The sequence below is a fragment of the Echiichthys vipera genome (genome assembly GCF_963691815.1).
Source record: "Echiichthys vipera genome assembly, chromosome: 1".
In the NCBI taxonomy this organism is placed as follows: domain Eukaryota; kingdom Metazoa; phylum Chordata; class Actinopteri; order Perciformes; family Trachinidae; genus Echiichthys; species Echiichthys vipera.
The window spans coordinates 34490379-34511711 of NC_139826.1; the positions used below are offsets into that span (position 1 = coordinate 34490379).

General features: G+C 40.4%; 1 protein-coding gene across 1 annotated transcript in view; it reads right to left on the bottom strand.

The window, feature by feature from the left end:
* Window positions 1-216: 216 nt before the first annotated feature.
* Window positions 217-21333, bottom strand: part of luzp2 (leucine zipper protein 2) — a 155740-nt gene continuing 134623 nt past the window's right edge. The window contains exons 8-12 of the mRNA XM_083919879.1: window positions 17951-18025; window positions 17050-17217; window positions 8975-9079; window positions 6115-6189; window positions 217-542 (exon numbers count right to left, since the gene is read on the bottom strand). Of these exons, the coding sequence (XP_083776005.1) occupies window positions 453-542; window positions 6115-6189; window positions 8975-9079; window positions 17050-17217; window positions 17951-18025 (513 nt within the window). The 3' untranslated portion in view covers window positions 217-452. The remainder of the gene's footprint in view (window positions 543-6114; window positions 6190-8974; window positions 9080-17049; window positions 17218-17950; window positions 18026-21333) is intronic.

Below are 21333 nucleotides of genomic sequence, written 5' to 3' on the forward strand. Positions count from 1 at the left end.
CCTCACCAGTGCAAAGGGATTTTTCTAGAAAGATCACACATTTAGAAAGCAGTGTCCTCACTCAGAATAAAACTCGGATAAGTAAACAACAAATGAACAATCATGAAACAAGTTACCAGTGCCATTGCTACCTTTTTAAAAAGAATTTCTAGAATGCATGCCATTTTACTATGGAGGTTTGCAGATGACAGTTTTGTTGACAATTCCAGTGCCTCAGCTCTTGCAAACAATGCTGATATGCGTATATGTAGCTCTATAAGTGTGTGTGTGTGTTTAAAAGTGTATGTATGTGTGTGGTTGTGCGCATGTATGTGTGTGTATGTATATGTGTGTGTGTGTGTGGGCGCACATATGTTTTTTGTGAGAGTGCGCAAGTGTGTGCTCTTAGAAAGATCCTTCAGGCTATGCAGTAGCTCTGCATTTTGGATGATACGCCGTGCGCTCAGTTGTCTTCATGGGGCTTTGTCTTTCTGCTGCTCTGCCTCCTCGCTGCCGTCTGAAAGCTTTGTGGTGGATTTTCCAGTCTGCTCTTGGCTCCTTTGCTGTTGGGTTCAGAAGATAAAGATTCTTAATGAGGCTGACACGAATAATATTTAACAGTAGCTATGTGGTGGTCTGTAATCTGAGCAGGCAACGCTCCCAAATATATCTGTGGGATGCAAAGGAAGTTATTTAAAGATAATATCAATGGTTACTACCGGGCATCAAATCACACAGCTTGATTCCTCTCTCATTCCTCCTTCTAACCACACATCTGTCACATTTTAAAGGCTGCTTCTTCAGCTGATAGAGCTAAATGCAGACGTTGTCTTTGAAAGACAGAATGCTAATTCCTCCCCAAACAGTTGTGTCTAGAGCATTAACCTCAAATGGGTGGTTAAGGATAGGTATTCAAATCTAATGGTTAAGGTTAGGTATTCAAATCTAATAGTTACGGTTAGTAAAGGTGGTCGGGAAGCAAGTCTCACAAAAGTGTTTGCAAATCTAGGGTTACCATCTAGACAGGACCTCCCCAAACAGGATGGATGAAACATTCATTGTAGCGTCTTTGCCAGGATGTTCCTCGTCAGCCGGACAGACACCAAAGCTAATATTGCATTAGTGCATTAGTGAAAGATTTGTCCTGGGTGGTTTTCTTGTGAACAAAAGTCACATTTGCATCCAGTGTTTCAGGGCACAGTGTGCGCATTCCCCGAGGTCTAAAAAACATAAAGTGGACGTTCCCTTGCTCCTAAAACACCTGCATTGCCATTTTGTTGTTACATCCGTGTGCGCTTGCCTCAGTGTTGCTTCCACCAACTGCTGATAGACAGAGGAGAGTGAAACCAACTGCAGGATGAGGATCGTGTCGTCTGCTTGAATGAATGAATGAATTTATTATGTCATTTTATGTTAAATAAAATGACGTACTTTGACAGTTTCAACCAAAAAAAGGATTGGGCTGAAGCCACTTGCTTTTATTAGCCCATTTTAACATCACAGATCTAACTGTTTAAACACAACATATTTACTGAGTTTACATATTTGATTAAAAGTATATTTACTTATAATTAAATAAATGAAATAATTTACTTACTTCATATACATTTAAACATATTATACATATATACGTATATATATATATATATATATATATATACATGCTTTTATGCGTTCATGTGCAACAAAATGTGGACCCCTCAAATAAATTTTGCCCCCCGGGGTTACAAGAGTTCAATAGCGGCTGAGTTCACAGAATAAATAGTATCATTTTATCATCATTTTTAAGTTTTAAGAGCAATTTAACATCGAGTTTGAGCTTAAAGATGGTCCCCTCACATTTTTTTTGTGTGTGGTGATGTGAAAATAATGTTGCCTTGTAATTTGGGGGCTTGGAATACAAGCTATTATAATTTATATTTTATATTTATATTTTTTAGGTCTACCAGGAAGCAATATTTACTACAGCCTTGCAGCTTTTGAAATGTTTAGAGGGGGCCCCCCGTGGACTGGGACAGTGCTACAGAAGCCTGCTGGTTTTTATTCCAGGTATGAGAAAAAAAATAGATTTGGGAATAAATGCAATTAACGACCTGATGGGATGGGAAACCAGAAGCTTTCAGCGTTTTGAAGACCAACTCTGTAAGCAACAACAGTGTGTTTACAGTTCAGTGGCACATTAAAATAATGTGGTTTAAGTGAGTGTTTGTGTTTTGGGAATGTGAAATGCTCTTATCTGCTTATTTTTGCAAATTCCCCCTAACATTTTAAAGACATAATTATCGGGCTCCGATGTTTTTGTATTTATTAATGGCATGCAATTTTCTTTGGTATTTTTGAATTATTTATTTCAGTTCGGGCAATGACATGTTTAAACACTGCACACAGACTCTAGAAACCAATTCCCCAAGCAAAGCATCTGTTTTGTGTTTACCAATGTCACTTTGGAGAATGCCTTCAGGCTTGCTGGCTGCCTGCAAATTATTGAGTTACACATTACTCTGCATGGCAGCGGGTTATAGTTCTATCACCTGGGATGGAGCAAAACCAGCAGAACGAGGCAACACGCACACACACCTTGAATTTGACCATACTATAATTTGACAGTTATATAAATACTGAGTGGTTTGTATTGTGATTCAGTGACTGAGACCCAGAACTCAATGACTCTTACTTCTATCGGCAGGCAAACGACTTCTCACAAAGCGCTCTTGTGGCTTCACGCCAACCTCCGTTTCTACCCTCTTTGATGGGTTTTTTTTGTGAGCATCTTATTTATCACCAGCTAGAACTCCCTTGAGGACATCCAAAAGTTTTTGTGCAAGGGTTGACAAACTTTGTCAATAGCAGCACTACCGATGTCAGCAGTCAAGCTGATTTTAAACAAATATCTGACAAAGCAACAACTACTGTATGTTTTAAGTACTGCTACATACGTACAGTTTACACTTTATTCTGACTCACGTTATCACTATGCTTTTTTTTTTAGACGCGGATGGAACGAATTAGGCCTACATCTTTCAAGACTGCAATATGTTGGCTGTGCATTCTCCTATGAATATGACAAAAACATATAAAAGAATCCACGTCCTCTTCTATCGTGGGCGTCAGTGAAAATGTGGTTGCACGGCAGTTAATTAATTAAGCGACTGACTGTGCTACAGCAGATGGATGGTGATTTATTATATCTTGGAATATGTTAGCAGCTTAAACAATGTCCATCTATATGAACCCATACTGCTGGAATAGATAAGAGTTTGTCATTCCTATTCAAATCAACAGAGCAGAGCAGAGGCCGTTTTTATGTGCACTGTTGCCACTGCAAAGAGCTGGGACTGCTGTAGTTGTCTAACGTCCGCATGAACTTCTATATAAACCGACTTGCAGCAATTCACTGATACACTGAGGTGAGGTTTTGTGACCACACAGCAGCAGAGTAGTACAAAGCATGGAGGGGCGCCTTGTGCATTACGCCCGTTGCCTTGCTGCTAAAGACTAATTGAGGTTTTAACAAGAGACAGGCAAACGTAAAAGTAACGGCTTAGTGTAGAAGGTTGGCCAAAAAAGCTTGATCAGAACCGGAGAGTTTTTCTTTATTGAGAGGAAGAGGCTTTTCTCGATGGAAAATGTGTTTAATCTCTTCTCCCGATTGACTTCGATGAGAGTTTGATAGACTGATCCCCTAACAGGTGTGTTTTAAAAGCACCTGCCCTTTCCCAATCAGTTTCCAATGATGGCTGCTGACAAGTCAGGTTAGAAAATGTAGCCGTCCTTATTGTATTTATACCGTATGTTAAGTGATTATAATTAATACCTGATGACTTTGAACACTTGCATATGCGACTCAGTTTGTTTTGCTTTTCCTCACCTTCTGCCTTTGTGATTTTTGTATTCCAGCTTTAACTCGCACCTTCTTTTTTTAATGAATCCAAAAATGTCAGAAGCAAACAATACTGATGCCACTGTGCTCCAGAAATGTGCTCCGTTGTTAAGAATGCCAGGCTTTCGCTGAAATGTGATGAAGTTATATTTTTGACTTAAAAAGTAAACTGAAAAAAAACTTTACCCCCCCAAGGAATCTTAATGATCGACTCAGCCAGATACAGCTCACACTGGAATAAATCTTACACGGGTTAGATTGCATACTGTGGCTTTAAAGCCTACACACTATATAAACCTCACAGGAACACTGTTATTTTCCTCCATGTTGACATTATAGTTAATCTGGCTGAGAGCTCCTGTGTGGGTATGTGGTGTTGGTCTGTCAGCCTGTCGATGTTCAGGCCACGTCGATGAGAGCTCTTTGTCTGATCAGTCTGCCACGGGATACTGAGTGAATAGAAAGAGCTTATTGTACAATATGTCTCATCTGAAAACTGCAGGTGTTGTTCTGCTGTTGTTTAAAAACCCTTATTTGTGGAGAATTGCCTTTCCTTCCGAACGCATTTGGACATAAGACGAGACGCCACTCAGGTCCTCAGTCTCACAAATGGAACATGAGAACCCATAATGAAGGTGTAGGGACAGCAGCAGAGGGCACTTTAAGGCAGATTGATCCACAGAGACTGAGATGCAAATCATTACTAATCAAATTGTTTACCACATCGTGAACGGCAAGTGCTGTGCATAAGGGATACAGAGTGACGTCAGGAAAGAGAGGCAGCGCTGCAACACAACGGGGGCATTTCCCAATTAATGAGATCCAGAGGATGCCACAAGAAAGAAGAGAGATGTCTGAAAATTCAGTCGCATTCAATCTCTTCTTGTTTGTCGACTTTGCTGTAGTTGTAAAAAAAAGACAAACAAACTGAGCAGCACAAACGGCTCTTACGCTGCTTTTTAATGTCAATACCATGTGAGTTAAGTATGAAACTAATTAACTACACTGAATAAAGAACAGAACGTCATTATCTTTTACTGCTTTAAATCAGTGGCAGGGTCCATAGTTGTATTATATTTTAAAAAAAAGCAATTGTCAGACTCCTTCACAGAATATCTCCCTGGCACAAAACAAACAAGTGGAGTCAACTCTGCCAATTTGTCGAGATGATTTTTTGAAATATTCTCATATTCCTGTGCAGATAGTGTCTAAAAATGGATAGCTCCCACTTGGAATGCAAGACAGTTGCTCAATTACACAGTATTGAACTGCACTGAAATGAGATGCATTGTTTTGTTGCACCATCTGGCACTGCCACACAGGTGTGACTCAATTCAATAACATGATGAGGGAGGCAGTTATGCATAGGCTCTGGCAGGGCATTGAATATCACATACTATAGTTGACATTGGCACACTGAATATTAGGTTTTGGCAGATTGGTCGCCTTCTTTTAGGGCTGTGATGGAGACGTTGTGTGTCCCTCTCCATCACGCTGTATCATCTGCTGTGCTTCGTGTCGTACTCTGTTGCATACTGAGTCGGATCATTTTGGGGTATTGGTTTTCAGTCACTGTGCAGTCACACTGCGCTGGTGGCATCTGTTTAACTTTTCTTTTGGTTAAGTCCTTTTTAAATGAGCTCATTATGCCACACATTTCGTCACATTGACTTTTATAATGAGATTGCTGTGCACTGTAATCATTTATTTTTTTTAAATAGCTATAAAAAGCTCTCTTGTTGTCAAAAATCCCCATGAAACTCAACAAAGTCAACAATGTCTTGATCCACTAACAAGTATCCCCGTGTGTAACTCATTCTTCTGTGCCATAGACTTCCATTGTTGTCCAAAAACTATTAAAAACACATCAATCCGCCTCAGAGTTGCACTGGCTGACGTGTTCCTTCATTAACCCAGATACACATCATAGATGGCGCCATAAATACCCATTAATCCACAGTTGATAAACAGATTTGTGTGACCCATTTTACATGTGACTCATTTTGAAAGATTAACATCTTTATTAGGAGCACGTGCTTTTGGCTGAAATGGGGAGGCAGGGCCGGAGAGGATTGCGAGATGGACTACGTTGTTGATTTTGGTCGTTTATCAGATTTCCTGAAGAAAAAAACATTTAAACACACCAAGCTCATCCTGTTCGATAACACCCCTGATTAAACATTTCCTGTGGGGAGCAAGAACTCTCACTACAGCAACATACTTTGAAATGAATGTATCTGTGAGTATATGCTCACCTGCTGTGATTCTGGTAGCTTTTTACTTTCTGGGGCTGATTCCTCCGTCTGATTCTGGGAGCAGTCGCCCCCGGTCTATGGGAGCAGAGGGAAAATATGTCAATGCGGCGTAGAAGCTGTAAACCTCCCCGCTGTGTGTATTCATTAAAACCGGAGATGAAAAGACAAGTATCATTGATATTAATATGCCCCTTTGATTCTCACCCAAAAAGCTAGCAGAAGTTGCATTACTTACCATAGAATCATCCAATTAACTTTCTCACTCAATTAATGACAGTTATTTAGTTATGCTGTTCACATGAGCACTGGATTAAAAATGTTCTATTCCTCGTACAGTTGTTTGTGTTTGTTAGTCGATTAACAGAAAATCAATCAACAACAAAATGCATGTATTAATTATGGATAATAATTAAGTGTTTGAACACAAAAAAGCCTAACATTTGGAGGTTGAAGTAAAGATGTGCTGCTTTCCTTATGTTTTTTAAAGCCTCGTGGTAAATGGGTTTGGACTGTTGGCCGGAAAGAACGAGCAATTTGAAGATGTCACCTCTAGCTCTCAGAACCTGATATGACATTTAATAGACTAAACTATTAATCGTGAAATAACCAATACAAAAACTAATCATCAGCTGTCACCCTAAAGGTGCGTTCTTGTTATTCTTTTACAGACCTGAGCACATGATAATTCCCCTCCTACCATAAACTGGAAGCCATTTTGCACCCGTAGTAATAACTTTGCTTTCATGTGTACATTGCTGTCAATCTTTATGGCCAAGACATATAAGGACAATAAACAATACAATAAACCCCCCTTCAATCTTATTAGCTAGATAAATATTAATGACATGTTTGAATCCCCTGCTGTACACAAAACGATGTTGATACATCGAAACACATACAAGAGGCCTGGAGGCATCCTACCGCCATGAGACAATCACCAGCCTGATGCATTTAATATACACGCACATATATGTCAAACCTATCACATTCAATTTTCAAACTGAAGCATGAACTGCAAACTATACACGCTCAGACAAAACTGTCTCTCCTCATTTCCTCCCAGCCCACAGCGGAGGAGGGCAGGGGGAGATGTGGCGGTGTTCACGAGCAAACACCCTATCTGAGTCTCTGTGTCAAATGCATCTGCTCTTATCTGGATCAGAACGTTTCTCCCTCTTACTGCAGGATCTTTACAACCCTGCCAAAACTATATAATCAATTAAAGGACACCAGTGAACATTGTTTTTTGGGCGTAATTTCATTAAAGTGCAATTTTTTTGACGATGTTTTCACAGAGGGTCATTTCCTCTCTGGGTGGCATGGCATCCCTCCGTAGTCCCCTGTCTCCAGTGGTCCATCAGCTCAAAGTTGTAATAGTTCTTGATAGCCACTTGTCAAAAAATCCTTATGGACCCTGTTCACTTCCCAAGCTTTCTTCAAATCCTGTTGGATTTGACAGGGTTAGAGATACTCATTTCTGATAACTCACTCTCCAGAGTTGCCTGGATCTTGGAGAAGTAAGTCTGTGACAATAAGGTACCAAAGTCCTCCACAAATAATCCGAATAGTAGAGGTTAGTGACTGCTTTGCTCTTTCCTTCCTCAATAGGGACTTTCAAAGAGCCAGCAAGGCAGGCAGCTCCCTCAAATGTTCCAATGGAGATCCTCAGTGTACAACTCTGAGTATGTTTGCACTAGGAAAGTGAAGCTGTGAGGGAAAAAAGCTCTTTGAAGTTGGTGTGCATGTGCATTTTATCCTCACTGCAACTACAGTGCTCTCCCACACAGTTGCAGTTCAAATTCATTGGTGGAATCAGTGTTGGTGAGATTTAAGGCTGCAACAAACAATTGATCTGTCGTGGTTGGCATTTTGTAGACCGAATAATTAACTCGGGAAAAAAACAATACTCAAAGCCCCTAGCCTGGCATCCCCACACTAATACTAGTCTGGAACCTTTTTGATTTCCAAGAGGAATCATCAACGGCGCAGACCAAAATGCTCTGGATGGACCTACAACCAATCAGAACGAACTAAACTGCGCTGAGCGACACGTGCATGTTGGGGCAGTGCTAGGTCCGTTTTGAGGCAGGGAAATACTGTCTGGTTGCTCATAAACTTTCTAAAAATACAGTACGCTAAAATGTGTCTCTGAGGACATTGTAGGTGCTGTCAACAACAACGCATTCTTCTAGATTTTAGTTTCCATGAAGCAAATGTTGCATGAATTCAGCAACTTAAGAACAGGGCGGAAACTTTTAATATCAAATAATGCGTTGATCGTTTTTGACAATTAATCAATTCATCATTTTATCAATAAAGTATGGAAAACAGTGAAAAGTGGCCATCATAAGTGGCCAAGTTCATGTGTTTAGATCAATTTGTTTTCCCGACCGACAGTCCAAAACCAAGAGCAACAAAACTTTGCATTTTGAGAGAAGGAAATGGTGAATGCAAGCCATTACCAAAATACCTGCCGATTATTCTTTGTGGTGATTGACTAATTGATAAATCAACTAACTGTTTCAGCTCTACCTGTTAAGATAATCTGTTTATAGTCAATGTTTGATATACCACAAAGGGAATGGTACTCTTTTGGTAATGTGAAATAAAACGTGATTCAACAAAATGAAGTGTATAAGTTGAACTAGATAAAACCATTGACTGGATAGTACGTTATCAAGCTGAAATGTGTTGCAGTTCTTGCATAAAGTTTCCCAATAAATGAAGAAGACACTCGAAGTGAAAGTTGCTCGTCTGATTTGTGATGAGGGAGTGGAGCATGGATGCAGTGAACAGATGAAGCTCATGCAGGCCCTCAGGTCACATAGGCCATTATAGTTTAATTACTCTAAAGGCTCACCTTTTCCATCTGGCAGTCTTTAATGCCGCCACTCTCTCTCCTCATTACTCCGATGTTCACGGGTGATTTGCTGGCTGTGGCAGTTCTCTGAACTTTAGAGATATCCTGTCGGGGGATAAAACAGAGAGCTCTTCAACATACGGGGTTAAAAATAAAAATGTGTTAATGGCTTGTTGATGCTGCAGTGGCTCTGGGGATCTTGAAAAGTAAACAGTTAGGACTCAAAAGGTTCATCACTTTCGTTTATACTCGTTAATTTAAAAAAAATTCAGCTTATTTGTTTGTCGTAAATAAAATATGGCTATATAACTATTTCATAACAGGCAGCAGAAAGGGAAAAACAAACCGAGTGCTGACGATCTAGAAAGAGAATTACTGAAATACTGAGGCTGGGAGGTGAACCTTGTAATATTCAACCATCACAAATCCAACACTAACATCAAAATATTTTCGCAATTATTGATATTACTGGACAAATTATAGCTTTTCAATTACTACAGACCTCCAGAACCACACCACCACACCAGCTGTTTCCAAACTGGGGTTTACAAAGTTGCCATAAAAGATGTAAAAACATTCTCATTTAAAAATAACAGCTATTGTGATGAGGGCTCTATGTTTCGTCTTGTGTATTCCAAACAAAGGTCTGCAACCATGCTTTCCATGACCATGTTCACCATCTTGGTTTGTAGTGTAAATATGCAACTATTTGTTTAATCACTGTACAGCTGAGGCTTATAGGAATGTCTTTGGTTTTGCAGGTATGGTCATAGACCAGAGTAAAAGACAAACTGGAATTTTCTTTATCTTTCTTTAAGGTAAATGGTAAATGGAGTTGTACTTATATAGCGCCTTTCTAGTCTTCTGACTACTCAAGGCGCTTTCACAGTGTTTGTCACATTCACCCATTCACACAGACGGCAGTGGACATTCACACCACATTTACACACCCATGCACAGCACGAGGAGCAATTCGGGGTTCAGTGTCTTTCCCAAGTACACTTCGACATGTGGACCAGGGGAGGTGGGGATTGAACCGCCGATCTCTCGAATGGAGGACGACCCATTCACTGAGACACAGTCGCCCCTGCCTCTTTCACCGCCATCAAGTGATGCCGCTCTCAATTTTTTAAAGCGGCTATTTGAACACAGCCATGCAGTCTCATTCCCTTTTCTGGGGATTGGTGGGGCGTTTACCTATGCTAATTAGGATAACCTGGCACACATGTCTAACTAACAAGGAAATGCGAGGAACCATTCAGCAGTTTAAAAACAAGCATGAATCCGACTTTTCTTTAGAACAGATTTTTCTCAAGAAAAAACTTAGGAAGATATCGGTGAATGAGGCCTAATGATATCAGCCATAATGTGCATTAACCTTCCCAATTTAGTGGAAAGCAGAAATATCAAGTTTACTCTTGGTTGTCTAGTCTGACTTTATTGAATAAAATGTAAATGCACAGTTGACTTGTAGGTCCCAGCTCTGGGACCTTCAAACCAGCATGCAATCGATGTCTGAAAAATCATACACAGGTCAAGTCGGAGTGAAAATCAAGCATCATTTTGGAAGGTATTTTGGGGATTTATGGCTGTGAGAACTGCATTTGATGGACAGCAATGTTTCAGGGAAGTGACCCACTGCAAAAATAAAGCAATGTCAAGATCGTAGGAAAAAAAACAAGATGGATAGACGGAGATGAAAAGGTTCTCTCTGGAGTGTATAGAGCAATCTATATTACTACCAGCTGAAATGATGTCCGTATGAAAAAGCCTGACTCTGGTGAGGTTGATGTGCTTTGAATCGGTGATATAAGGAACTCTGCTAGAGGCTAAAAGAGTATTACACAAACACTCGACCTGAGGAGGGTTACATGGCATGCGTTATTGAACTTTTTTTCGGTTGCATACATTGAATACTGAGTAATGCTTTTTATATATTTACATATATATACACACAAACCTTATTAATGTCTAAATAACCTCTTGAATTCAAATTTTCGTATAATACTTAAACACATAAACTAAGAACATTTTGTCATTTATGTGGACATGCTGACATTAATATAAAATCCCTTATATTCATTAGAATATTTTTCAAACTGTGACTTCATCAGAAATGGCCATAGTAAATGGGATCATGGGTGCTTATAACTGGAGAACAGCATGATTCATCCATGGGGTTTCTATTAGGATACAAAGCATACAGTAGTGCTTTCTAAACAGCAGCAGCATTATGTCGATGACGCCGGTTTTTAATTTATTTTCTTCAAAATCCATGTTGTGTCATAAATGTGCGTCATTGAAAAATGAGACCCACATGCTGCAATTAATGTTTATAAATGTTTAAAACTTTGGCATCAAAAGTCAGAAAAAGTTAATGGATCTATCGGTTTGTAAACTACCTAACAGCGTAGTTTGGAAAAGAGTTTGGTGGAGAAAGTTTTTTGCCCATGGCCCCTCGTAGAGTACAGCAAGAGGCCTTTTGCTTGACCCTCGCAACGACAACGGCAATGTTGACATTAGAGTCGGCTCAATTTTCACCCACAGTGAGATACGGACTTCTCACTACTCCAGCAACAAGCCAATCAAAAAGTCAGATACTCAGTCCTGCTGATCTATATGCCACTGGCTCAAGTAGGCGTTGAGACCAACATTCAACAGAAAGGCCAACCTGTCAATTGACATGCATTCTGAAATATGCAGAATGTACATCTTTTTTTAGCTTAGTGGGTTTGACTGTGTTAACAGCTACCAGACAGCTCCTGCCGTCTACCACTATCACATATTGTTCACTAAGCACCAAATACTAAAAGGTAAACTGAGGTTTTACGGCAGATATCTCTCCGAAGGTAACTGTGTCTTCTGCACTAGGCTGGTACATAGTACCTTCCTTAACTGGGTCAAAAGTGGTCTCTTGAGAACATAAAGCAAGATGGTTGCAAGATGAACACAGGCAATCTTAACCTGTCACTGTCAAACTCCATTCTTTCTTTGTCAGTTGAAACAACATATTTTTAGGCTGGTTCAGTGGGATTGGCTTTACTTGTGGAAGTGACCGCTTTCGGGCGAACACTTCATGCATTATTTTCTGACTTTTGACAGCATCCGTCAGAACAGCAACATTTTACAGTAGAGCAATGTGAGAGGGAGGCCATTTAACATGCTGTTCTGTCTCCATAAGGCTAGTGAAGCTTCAGTAGAAACTTGGTAAAGTGCTAAAACTGAGAACATTTATTATTTTACTATGTTTAATTGTAGATTATTTGTTAAAATAGAATAAAATCAATGGTTTTCCCTTCTTAAAATACAAAGATGTTTCTTATTTGCACATTTAAACTGAGAGTTTCATATCTAAGAAGACTTTAAGAAATAAAATAGATGTATTAGAAGCAGCTACTTAAGAGGACTTCTTAGTAATGGCTCTAATAAATGCTGCATCATCCAAATGTAATACTACCATCCAAATTCAGCTTATAAATATCTTCAAGATATTTTTCCCCACTGTCCAACACCTTATTTTCCCCTCCTTGCAACGTGAGACGAATAACCTGTCTATTTATATAGACAAGGAAACAATTATAAAAGTAAACAGTAAGTGCTATGAGTGGGGCAATGAAACGTCTGATTCCTCCTCCGACACAGTGCTCAGAACATCCAAGACATCATCTCCCATTACTTTGATGAAAACTGCATGCTATCCGACCACAAGACTTGGCTCTCTCCCCGAGACTGTTAAATATTAAGCAACTTCTACTCCGATCTTGCTGATCTCTGCATCCTCACACTAATGAATCTTTCACCAGCGAGAAGAGCTTTGTGTGTGTGTGTGTGTGCGTGTGTGCGTGTCTCCGTGTGTGTGTGTGTGTGTGTGTGTGTATGTGTGTGTGTGTGGGGCCAGGTCTGAGAGAGTCTTATCTCCTTGGCTTCTACCAGAGCTTAAGGCCCATTATGTTAACTCGAACTACGAGCATGAAGCTCAAAGTGGTGTCGGTGAGTGCTTGAACAAACATCACTGCACTTACCCACTTTGGATTTCAAAAATACAAAGCTGGTTTATTTTAAGTGTGCTCATGAAACTCAGATAGACGTGGCATCCAGTCATTGAATAAATGCTCCCTCCATATGTTAAAAGCTTTGGAGTACCCCCCCCCCCCTTATTCATTGGTGGTAGTGCCATTACACCCCGCTGTGTGCAAGATAATTGCCTTTTGATCACCAACAATAATTAGCATATGATTAGCCATGCATTTTCTGAAATATTAGCATGCCTTACTGAATGCATTCAGCTACAATTCACTTATACTAATATGTCAGGTTCAAAACTAAACATCAGAAAGTAGGATAAAGGATGTGATTATTGCACTACTGGGTACCTTCATGCTGTTAATGAGCATAATGAAGAACACCACGTGGCAATCAAAGATCCAAGTTCTTGTCATTCGCTTCTCTGTCAGTGGATGGTAACTTTACTCCTCAGCCGTGGGCTTCCTTCATGCACAGTAAGTGGTATTGTGTGCTGTTTTTTTTTTTTACTACTTAATTTCAAATAAATTTGGCAGTGATTTAAATGAGATTTGACCCACCTCCACATGAGCAGGCAGAGTGGACAGATGGAGCACCCCAGTAATCTTTACAGTGAGGGCGTGCTCAGATTTATCAGACAGCCTGTCAAAGTGTACAGCAGCTACAGGGGATAATGGAGCTAGCAACTGCTCACAAGTGGAGTGTTGCTATTTGTATGCTAATGAAGTGACAAGTATGAACTTAATTAGCATAGAAAGTATAGTGAAAGTCAACCTACACCTACCTTGCGTTTCCTTTACTTGTCTTTTGTTTTGTGAGATGCCTATTTTGTCCATGTGCTTGCATTTATTTGGCTTGCGGTAATGAAAGGAAGGTGATGGAGGAATACACTTTTGTTATAATGGGATCATCCAGTTTTCCTGCAAACACCGAAAAGAGTCGAAACGGTGACAGAAAGTGTCAATTATGGAATATTGTGTTGTACAATGCCACAGCGGAGGGACAGTGCTGACACTGGTGGGGATGGTGGTACTGACGCTTTGTAACAAATAAAGACAACAACAAAAAAAATATCCTCTAAGGCATGTCAAATCTCTTAGGCGCCCACGGAAGTGACACAGAGTAAATTGTGACTGCTTTGAGGAGAGAAAAGCTTCTTAAAGAAAGAATTGCCCACCAGGATTGTGGCTGATAAGGCACAGCGGTGCTGTGGCCAACTTGATGACTTCAAAGTGACGGCAGCAGCTGCTGGCGGGCGTGAGGCGGGGTACACCCTGGACAGGACGCCAGTCTATCGCAGGGCACATAGAGACGAACAGAGAAGGAAAACCGGAGAACCCGTAGGAAACCCACGCAGACACGGGGGGAGAACAACAAACCAGAAAGGCCCAGGCCGGGATGCGAACCTGGAACCTTCTCACTGTGAGGCGACAGTGCTAACCAGTACACCACCGTGCAGCATTAAAACTTATTGACTGGGTAAAATCTTGACATGAGTCCTCAGTCAGTGTTTTACCGGCAAAACAAGAAGCAATTTCTACACCGAAGGCATAGTCCTTTTTTCTTTTTTTACAGTGAATCATCTTGCCATTCACCTTCTTTAAAATCCTAAAAGGGATTAAATTCTCAGTCCTTAGTTGAGTCCACTGTGACCTTGACTTTGAAAGGCTCCAAACAAAGACTGTGTCATATTGAGTTAATAATTTCATAGAGAGCAGCTTTTAAATCCAACATACCAAAAGTCCCATAATGCCCTGAAGTAATTGAGCTTCACTTCCAAAGCTACAGTACCATGGCATACAAAGACCCATATGAATGACTGAGACGGCTGCTTGATGTTATTATTCTGAACAACCTCTGGAATCCTGTTTGCCCAACTGTTATATTTGGTGGTAATTATTTCCTGGGCTATTTCTCTCTGGAGAGCGATACTCAGGGCATCAGATTGACAAATAGCCAATTATAAAGGAGGTAATAATCGTCTAACACTTAAATTCATATTGCAGACAGTGCATTCGCGCGCTCCGATGTGTGGTGAGGTGAATATTTTGGCACCAAGTAATAATCGATGATGTCACCAAGCTGGGAGTTACAGTGTGAAATTAATTTCAATCTCAAAAGTGTTTACAAAGAAAGGAGCGGAGAACAGCAGCAGCAGCCTCGTGTCTCTTCTCCGGAACGTCAGAGTGAAAATGATTCTCCGCCATTACAGACTCAAATCCCAATTTAAACTTGCTTTTCGTTTTCACTTTACAAGACTAATCTGGTGGTGGGATCACAAGGGGTGTCTCCTGCTTTCAACACCCCCTACTGTGCTTCCGCATCCCTTTCTTGAACACACCCACCTCTGAACTTGGCCTTCATTTTGAACTCAACTGGAAACCTGTAATTTTTTTTGACTGCATCTTGCACGATTGTGACGTTATCGCCGAATCAGGACAGGGGCGTAAAGCGGTGGGGCAATGGCCCCTTCACTAATGTCTACACCCCTACTGACACCGTCTTTGCTTGGATCACACCTGTATTCAAACTGAATCTTACATGATTGCGACTGGAAAACAAAACGATCGTATTGTCATGTGCGGTGTTTAAACTGTGGTCACGGGCAATCATTTTGTCCAAATATTGTGAGGCGGAGTCAACACTGTGTAATTAATAAGATTAATGGGCCGCACTCCATCCAGCTCTACCTTCTCCAGGGCACTACTACTTTGCATTATGGCTCTCTTTGGACATAGCCTACTGATGCATTGAATACCCGTGCTTCCAATGCTGTGACAAGTGTGTCTGATGTGAAAGGCCCTTTGGTCAAGCAACTTCAAAGGACTGTGGAAATGCATTTTGCCTTCAGTCTGCATTGTTCATTCAAGAACACAGTAGGTGGAAATAAGTAAACGTTCCAGCTCTGCAATCAAACTTGATTGCCACAACCACAAGTACCCATGGCACGACGTGTAGCTTTTTTGATTACAGCTGCAGTATATGTTCACTCGTAATATAATTATTAGCTCAACCATAATTGTATCTAATTTGCAACTTTAAAAACAGTTCCTGAGACTTATGCAAGTTCGACCGTGCCATTATCCTGTATTTCTTTTTTGTTGTAAATTTCCACTTCAAAGTTAGCAAAGTGATCTGAAAAACTTGATAATCTAAGTGAAGTACGCAGAAATCAGGATTTTGTTGTCAAGGTAAAAATAAATGTTCATATTGTAAATGTTCTAATGGTTTAGAAATGTGCTGCCCAATAGTTATTTGATCAGAAATTAATAGATATTCTGCTACGTTTTTAACACTGTTTCACTTATCGCTCCTTATCACTTATTTAGTTTGGACTTATTTTATTTCAATCTGCTGCTAAACTGCACGCTGCGTATTGTTGTATATTGTATAAACCTACGTTTAACCACAGTGTCTGTTGCACTCTGTCACACTTAGTTATTGTTTGATTTATTTGACGTTAGCTTTATTTTGATTTGATTATGTTAGCTTATTGTCACTTGGATCCTTTCCCATCTTTGTATTGAAACTGTTGCACAATAATTTCCCTCGGGATGAATAAAGCTTCTTGAATCTTGAATATTGAAACAAAAGGGAACCACCTCGATTGATTTATTCGCTAAAGGACATCGTTTTCTGTTAGGAGATAGAAAAGTGAGAGGTAGTTTTATATCATCAAATTTGAGTTTAGAGCCATTTTTAAATCAGGAAAAGTAAAGATGGTAGACTGACTGCAACCACACGAAACTAGAGAAGCTATTTTTGAATTATTCAAAAGGCCTATTACTTGATGATTAAATAAATATACACATTGTATAAATTCTACAAATGAATGTTCGTATTTGTGACATCTTTGTAGAACACATGTCGAGGCCTTGCAGTGAGACTGTTAGTTCAAGGACAGCAGCACCCCAGCTGCAGTAGGTACGGCACACCGAGCATATCACTCGACCGATTCATGAAATATAAAAAGGTTGGATTTTTTACAACAACCCCGGCCTTCTCATGGATAAACATTAAATCCGATGAAAGTGAGTGGAATACTGAATTACCTTGGCGTGCGGCTGCTGAAAGGTGACTCTGGAGCTGTTGATGAGTGATGAGTATCTGAACAAGTGGGTGGGGGAGGTGGGGAATCTGTGACTGCTGCTGGGCTGGTTGTGCAGGACAGCTGAGAAGCAGATGTGCACTGTGTCCTTCAGCGCCTTCAGCTGAGATTCCTGTCCCCAAACAGAATCACACACACAAGCAGGTTTTGGACTCCATCCATCCACGGGAGATATTTACATGAGCATTACAGCCACCGGCCCTGCTTTAAAGTGACTTTAGTACAGATAGGTGGCATCAGGAGGCAGGACGTGAAGTGGAACTCACCAGATTAATGAAAAAAAGGAATAGTCAAAAGATCATTTACTTTTAATAAATAATAATAGAAAAAAATGATTGGTTTAATTATTTTACAACAGCCTCTGATGTTAGTACTCCTGAGCTGAGCACCACAATTAACCGTTTCCCATTTTAAACTCATCTAACTTGCCCTCAGTGACAATGTGTCAATAACTGTATAAATATACTATATACGTATAAGTAACAGTATTCCTCATAAATGAAAGCTGCTGTTGCTGAGTGCTTTGAACCTGCTAAGCATTTTGAAAATGCATCCTCCCTAATGAGACAGCTGTCATGGAAGTTATTTCACATTTATTTTCCATCCTCAAACTCCACACAAACAGATTTTTACAGACTAATATGACAACACATTCTTTATTTAATCATTTAGATGCTGTTATTCTATTCAGTGTTTGGGATTGCAGGATTTAAATGGGTCAGATGAGGGGGACAAGTTTAGTTAAACACTATACACTAGAACTTTTGACAGAAGCATCATAATTACAGTAGGAAAAGAAAAAATCAATAAAATCAGTAGTCACTGTAATTTGACGTGTTATTCACCTTATCCAGTGCGGTCTTCTCCAGCTCTTCCTTGGCTATAGTTAGCTTGTGCTCCAAATCCATTAGCTGTTGCCCCTGCAGAAAAACAGGACCTTTGAATCAGTTCAGCCTCCTTTGTTCTGTGCACACAAAGCCTCTCTCCGTCCCCAACTTCAATAACACAGATCTAAAGCGCAAATGATGGTCTTTATTATTTTGCCGATCCTGACTTTTTAAAACCTGTATAATGACACTCACACACGCGCACACACACACACACACACACACACACACACACACACACACACACACACACACACACACACACACACACACACACACACACACACACACACACACACACACACACACACACACACACACACACACACACACACACACACACACACACACACACACACACACACACACACACACAATGCTGTTAGCACTCAATCAATCCCTTGTGTCTTTAAACGGGATAGCATTGGGATCTCACAAACCGTCATAATCATAGCTGTATTATATTGATATTGATATATTCTTAGATTTTAGCACTAAAATGCTTGGGTGAATAATGTCTCTTGTCTCTTACATGGAACACAAAAAAGTAAAGAATCTTTTATAAGGAATCAGATGGACATTTGTTATTTCAAAGCCACATTAGAAAAAAAAGATCATATCTGTCTTTTACACAGAAGAAATGTCTAATCTTGACAGTTATACGAGCAGACTCCCTGGAACCATCAAAGCCCTTAATGAGCAGATCATTGCTAGAGTTTAATCCCCGATCTGAACAACAGAGGGATATAAGCTTTTTTCTGGGGGGCCGATTTAACCCCATATGAAGATCAACACAGTTCCCTCTGAGGAGTCTTCTATTATTGATAAAGCCACCAGCAAGAAGAAAAGAAACTTGTAGTGCATGCCGTCTGTGTAAAACTGGCCTTAGTGCTGGACTTTGAGCTGTGGACTTTTATTGGGTGTCTTTTATTTTGCTTCTTAAAATGGAAAACTGCATGGGTTTACATTCTGAAACACCCAAGGTCACATAAGCCAACAAACAGCATCCAGAGTCTCCGGAGCAGTTTCTGATGAGTTTTACAGACGTATGTGGTACATCACCACACTGAGTACTCTTGGCATGTTTGCCAACTTCATCCGACTTTCATCTTGATTTCTGCCAGCAAAGTGGTAATTTTGATGATGAACATGTCACAGTGCCACTTCTACCGATCAACGGGGAAGTGGAGGTGGTGTTTTACTTTTCCCTGATAGAGTCATGCAGTGACAGGCAAGGGCAGAGCAACATTCACATTCACTACTATGGGTTTCAAAGAAGGCAAATAATCACATTTCTTCACTCAGAATATCTCTTTTTTTCATTAACAGGGGGTTTGGGACAATTGCTCGTAGTCCTTTGTTGCTGTTGGCTGCGCTCAAGAGGGGATCCAAAGGTAATAAAAGTTTGAGGAACAGTTCTTTAATCATCAACAAAAAGGACGACATATTATCTCTTTGTGGCAAATAAAAGGAACAAGTATTCACTGACTCACGATTGGATTATTTTCAGCATAATGGGATACTGAAGGTTACTGATAAAAAGAGTCACATTTGAAAGAGACTTGAAATACTATTGGATATTTGTCATTCAAGTTCTGGCGGAGGCCATTATACTATGATGTTACTATCGGCCAAAAGAATAGACACCGGTGCAAAGTGCTGCACTTTGAGCTGCCATAAACGCTGCTGCATAGATGTGTTGGCTTGAGAGGAAATATTGCAAAACAACACCAAGTGCTGTTTAAGCAAGTGTAAAGTAATGAATAATCATGAGTCCAGGCTAGATTATCTCACAAGCAAAAGAAAACAAATGCAGTCTGCTCTTCTAAAGGATCTAAAGACTATGTTTTTACAACACATGCGGGTGTGTAGCATTACAGTAGTGTGCCATTACCATCCATTATATTGTGCAACATCAGCGGATAGGACTGCGGGCGCATGGCCACTGACCCAGAAATGCTGACTTTCAGGGTTAGTGCCTCCAAGTAGTGGGGTACTATCCACTCCGCTAGACCGGGCATGCAACTACATCAAGCAGTCGTTTTCCTTTTTTTGTTTTTTTTTCTAAACTGGAGGAGAAACAGCTCTAGGGGTACATTTAAAAGGGGACTGACAGAGTGGAGAAGATGTGAAGGCTTGAATACGGCTCCTCTGCCAAAAAATATTGTCTCGTAGGGAAACGCAGGGAAGGCACCGTCAGTTCCTCTAAAGTTTTTCATGTTTTGGCTGAGCAAGTGAAGGGGAACCTGCCTGTGGGTAGTGTTTACAGTCATGCATTGGGACTGCATAGTTTGGATTCACTAGTTGGGTCTCTTTTTAAGTTGCCCTTCAAATCTGAGGGCTATTGATGGGAAATTATCCACTGAAGAAAACACTGACAACACTGGCTTGTTTTCAGGTACAGTAGGAGCATTTTTGCAGTTTGTCAAAACAGAAACTCTTTTCTGCTTTTACAATTGTTTTGCCATAACTGTCAGTTCAATGGTTCCAAGATTTTCAGGATGAAGTCATTAGATTTTGATGTTTCTTTATTTTGTTCTGTGTCCAGTTGTTGTGTCTTTGTGTACTGGGACACTGTCCTGCAAAATGTAGTTTGATATGGTACAAACAGCCGTCAAAACCAATTCAATTGCATCCTGGTCAAGGTGCCTCGACTGACACCCTGTGAGGCTGCTGATATATCTGAATTTTGAGTGACTCTTCCTTGCTTCCTGCTCCCTCACCCCCCTCTGGGCATTTGATGACAGCATATGTGGAATACATGAGTTTTCAGGAACAGCAAGGGGGGTAAGGGAGGTCGGAGGGACATGATGCATTTCCCTCTGACCTTTCCATCAGAAAAGAGCTGACTGTCATGTCCCAAAGATGCCTGTTTTTTTAAGACAGTGTGATTAAATTAGCCTTATCCATCTGCAACTGCAAATCACCAAAGACCATAATGTTTTGAAGGTCCGCATGACATGTTTGGGGACACTGAGCAATAAGGTTGTGTTGTGTGTGAGTGACTGATGCAATTTAGGGACAACAATTTACAAGCAGTGACACTAAGCAAACAAGTCAATGCATCCATCATTCACTAGGCTAGAAATAGAACGGGGAGCAGGACGTCCGGGGACAATATATTCAGGCGTCGGACTGGAAGCATCAAATTCAGTATGTGAGGATTGAGTCCTTTTTATTCATTTATGTCAGACCGAGCTTTAGGAATGATGAGTTCGGAGGATCAAAACATACGCTTAAGAAATTATGTCACAGGGCATTGTGGCAGAAATGTCAGATGACATTTTAACACTGCAAACAAGGACTGAAAGGTCAGTTCATGTACCAGTAAATGCCAATCA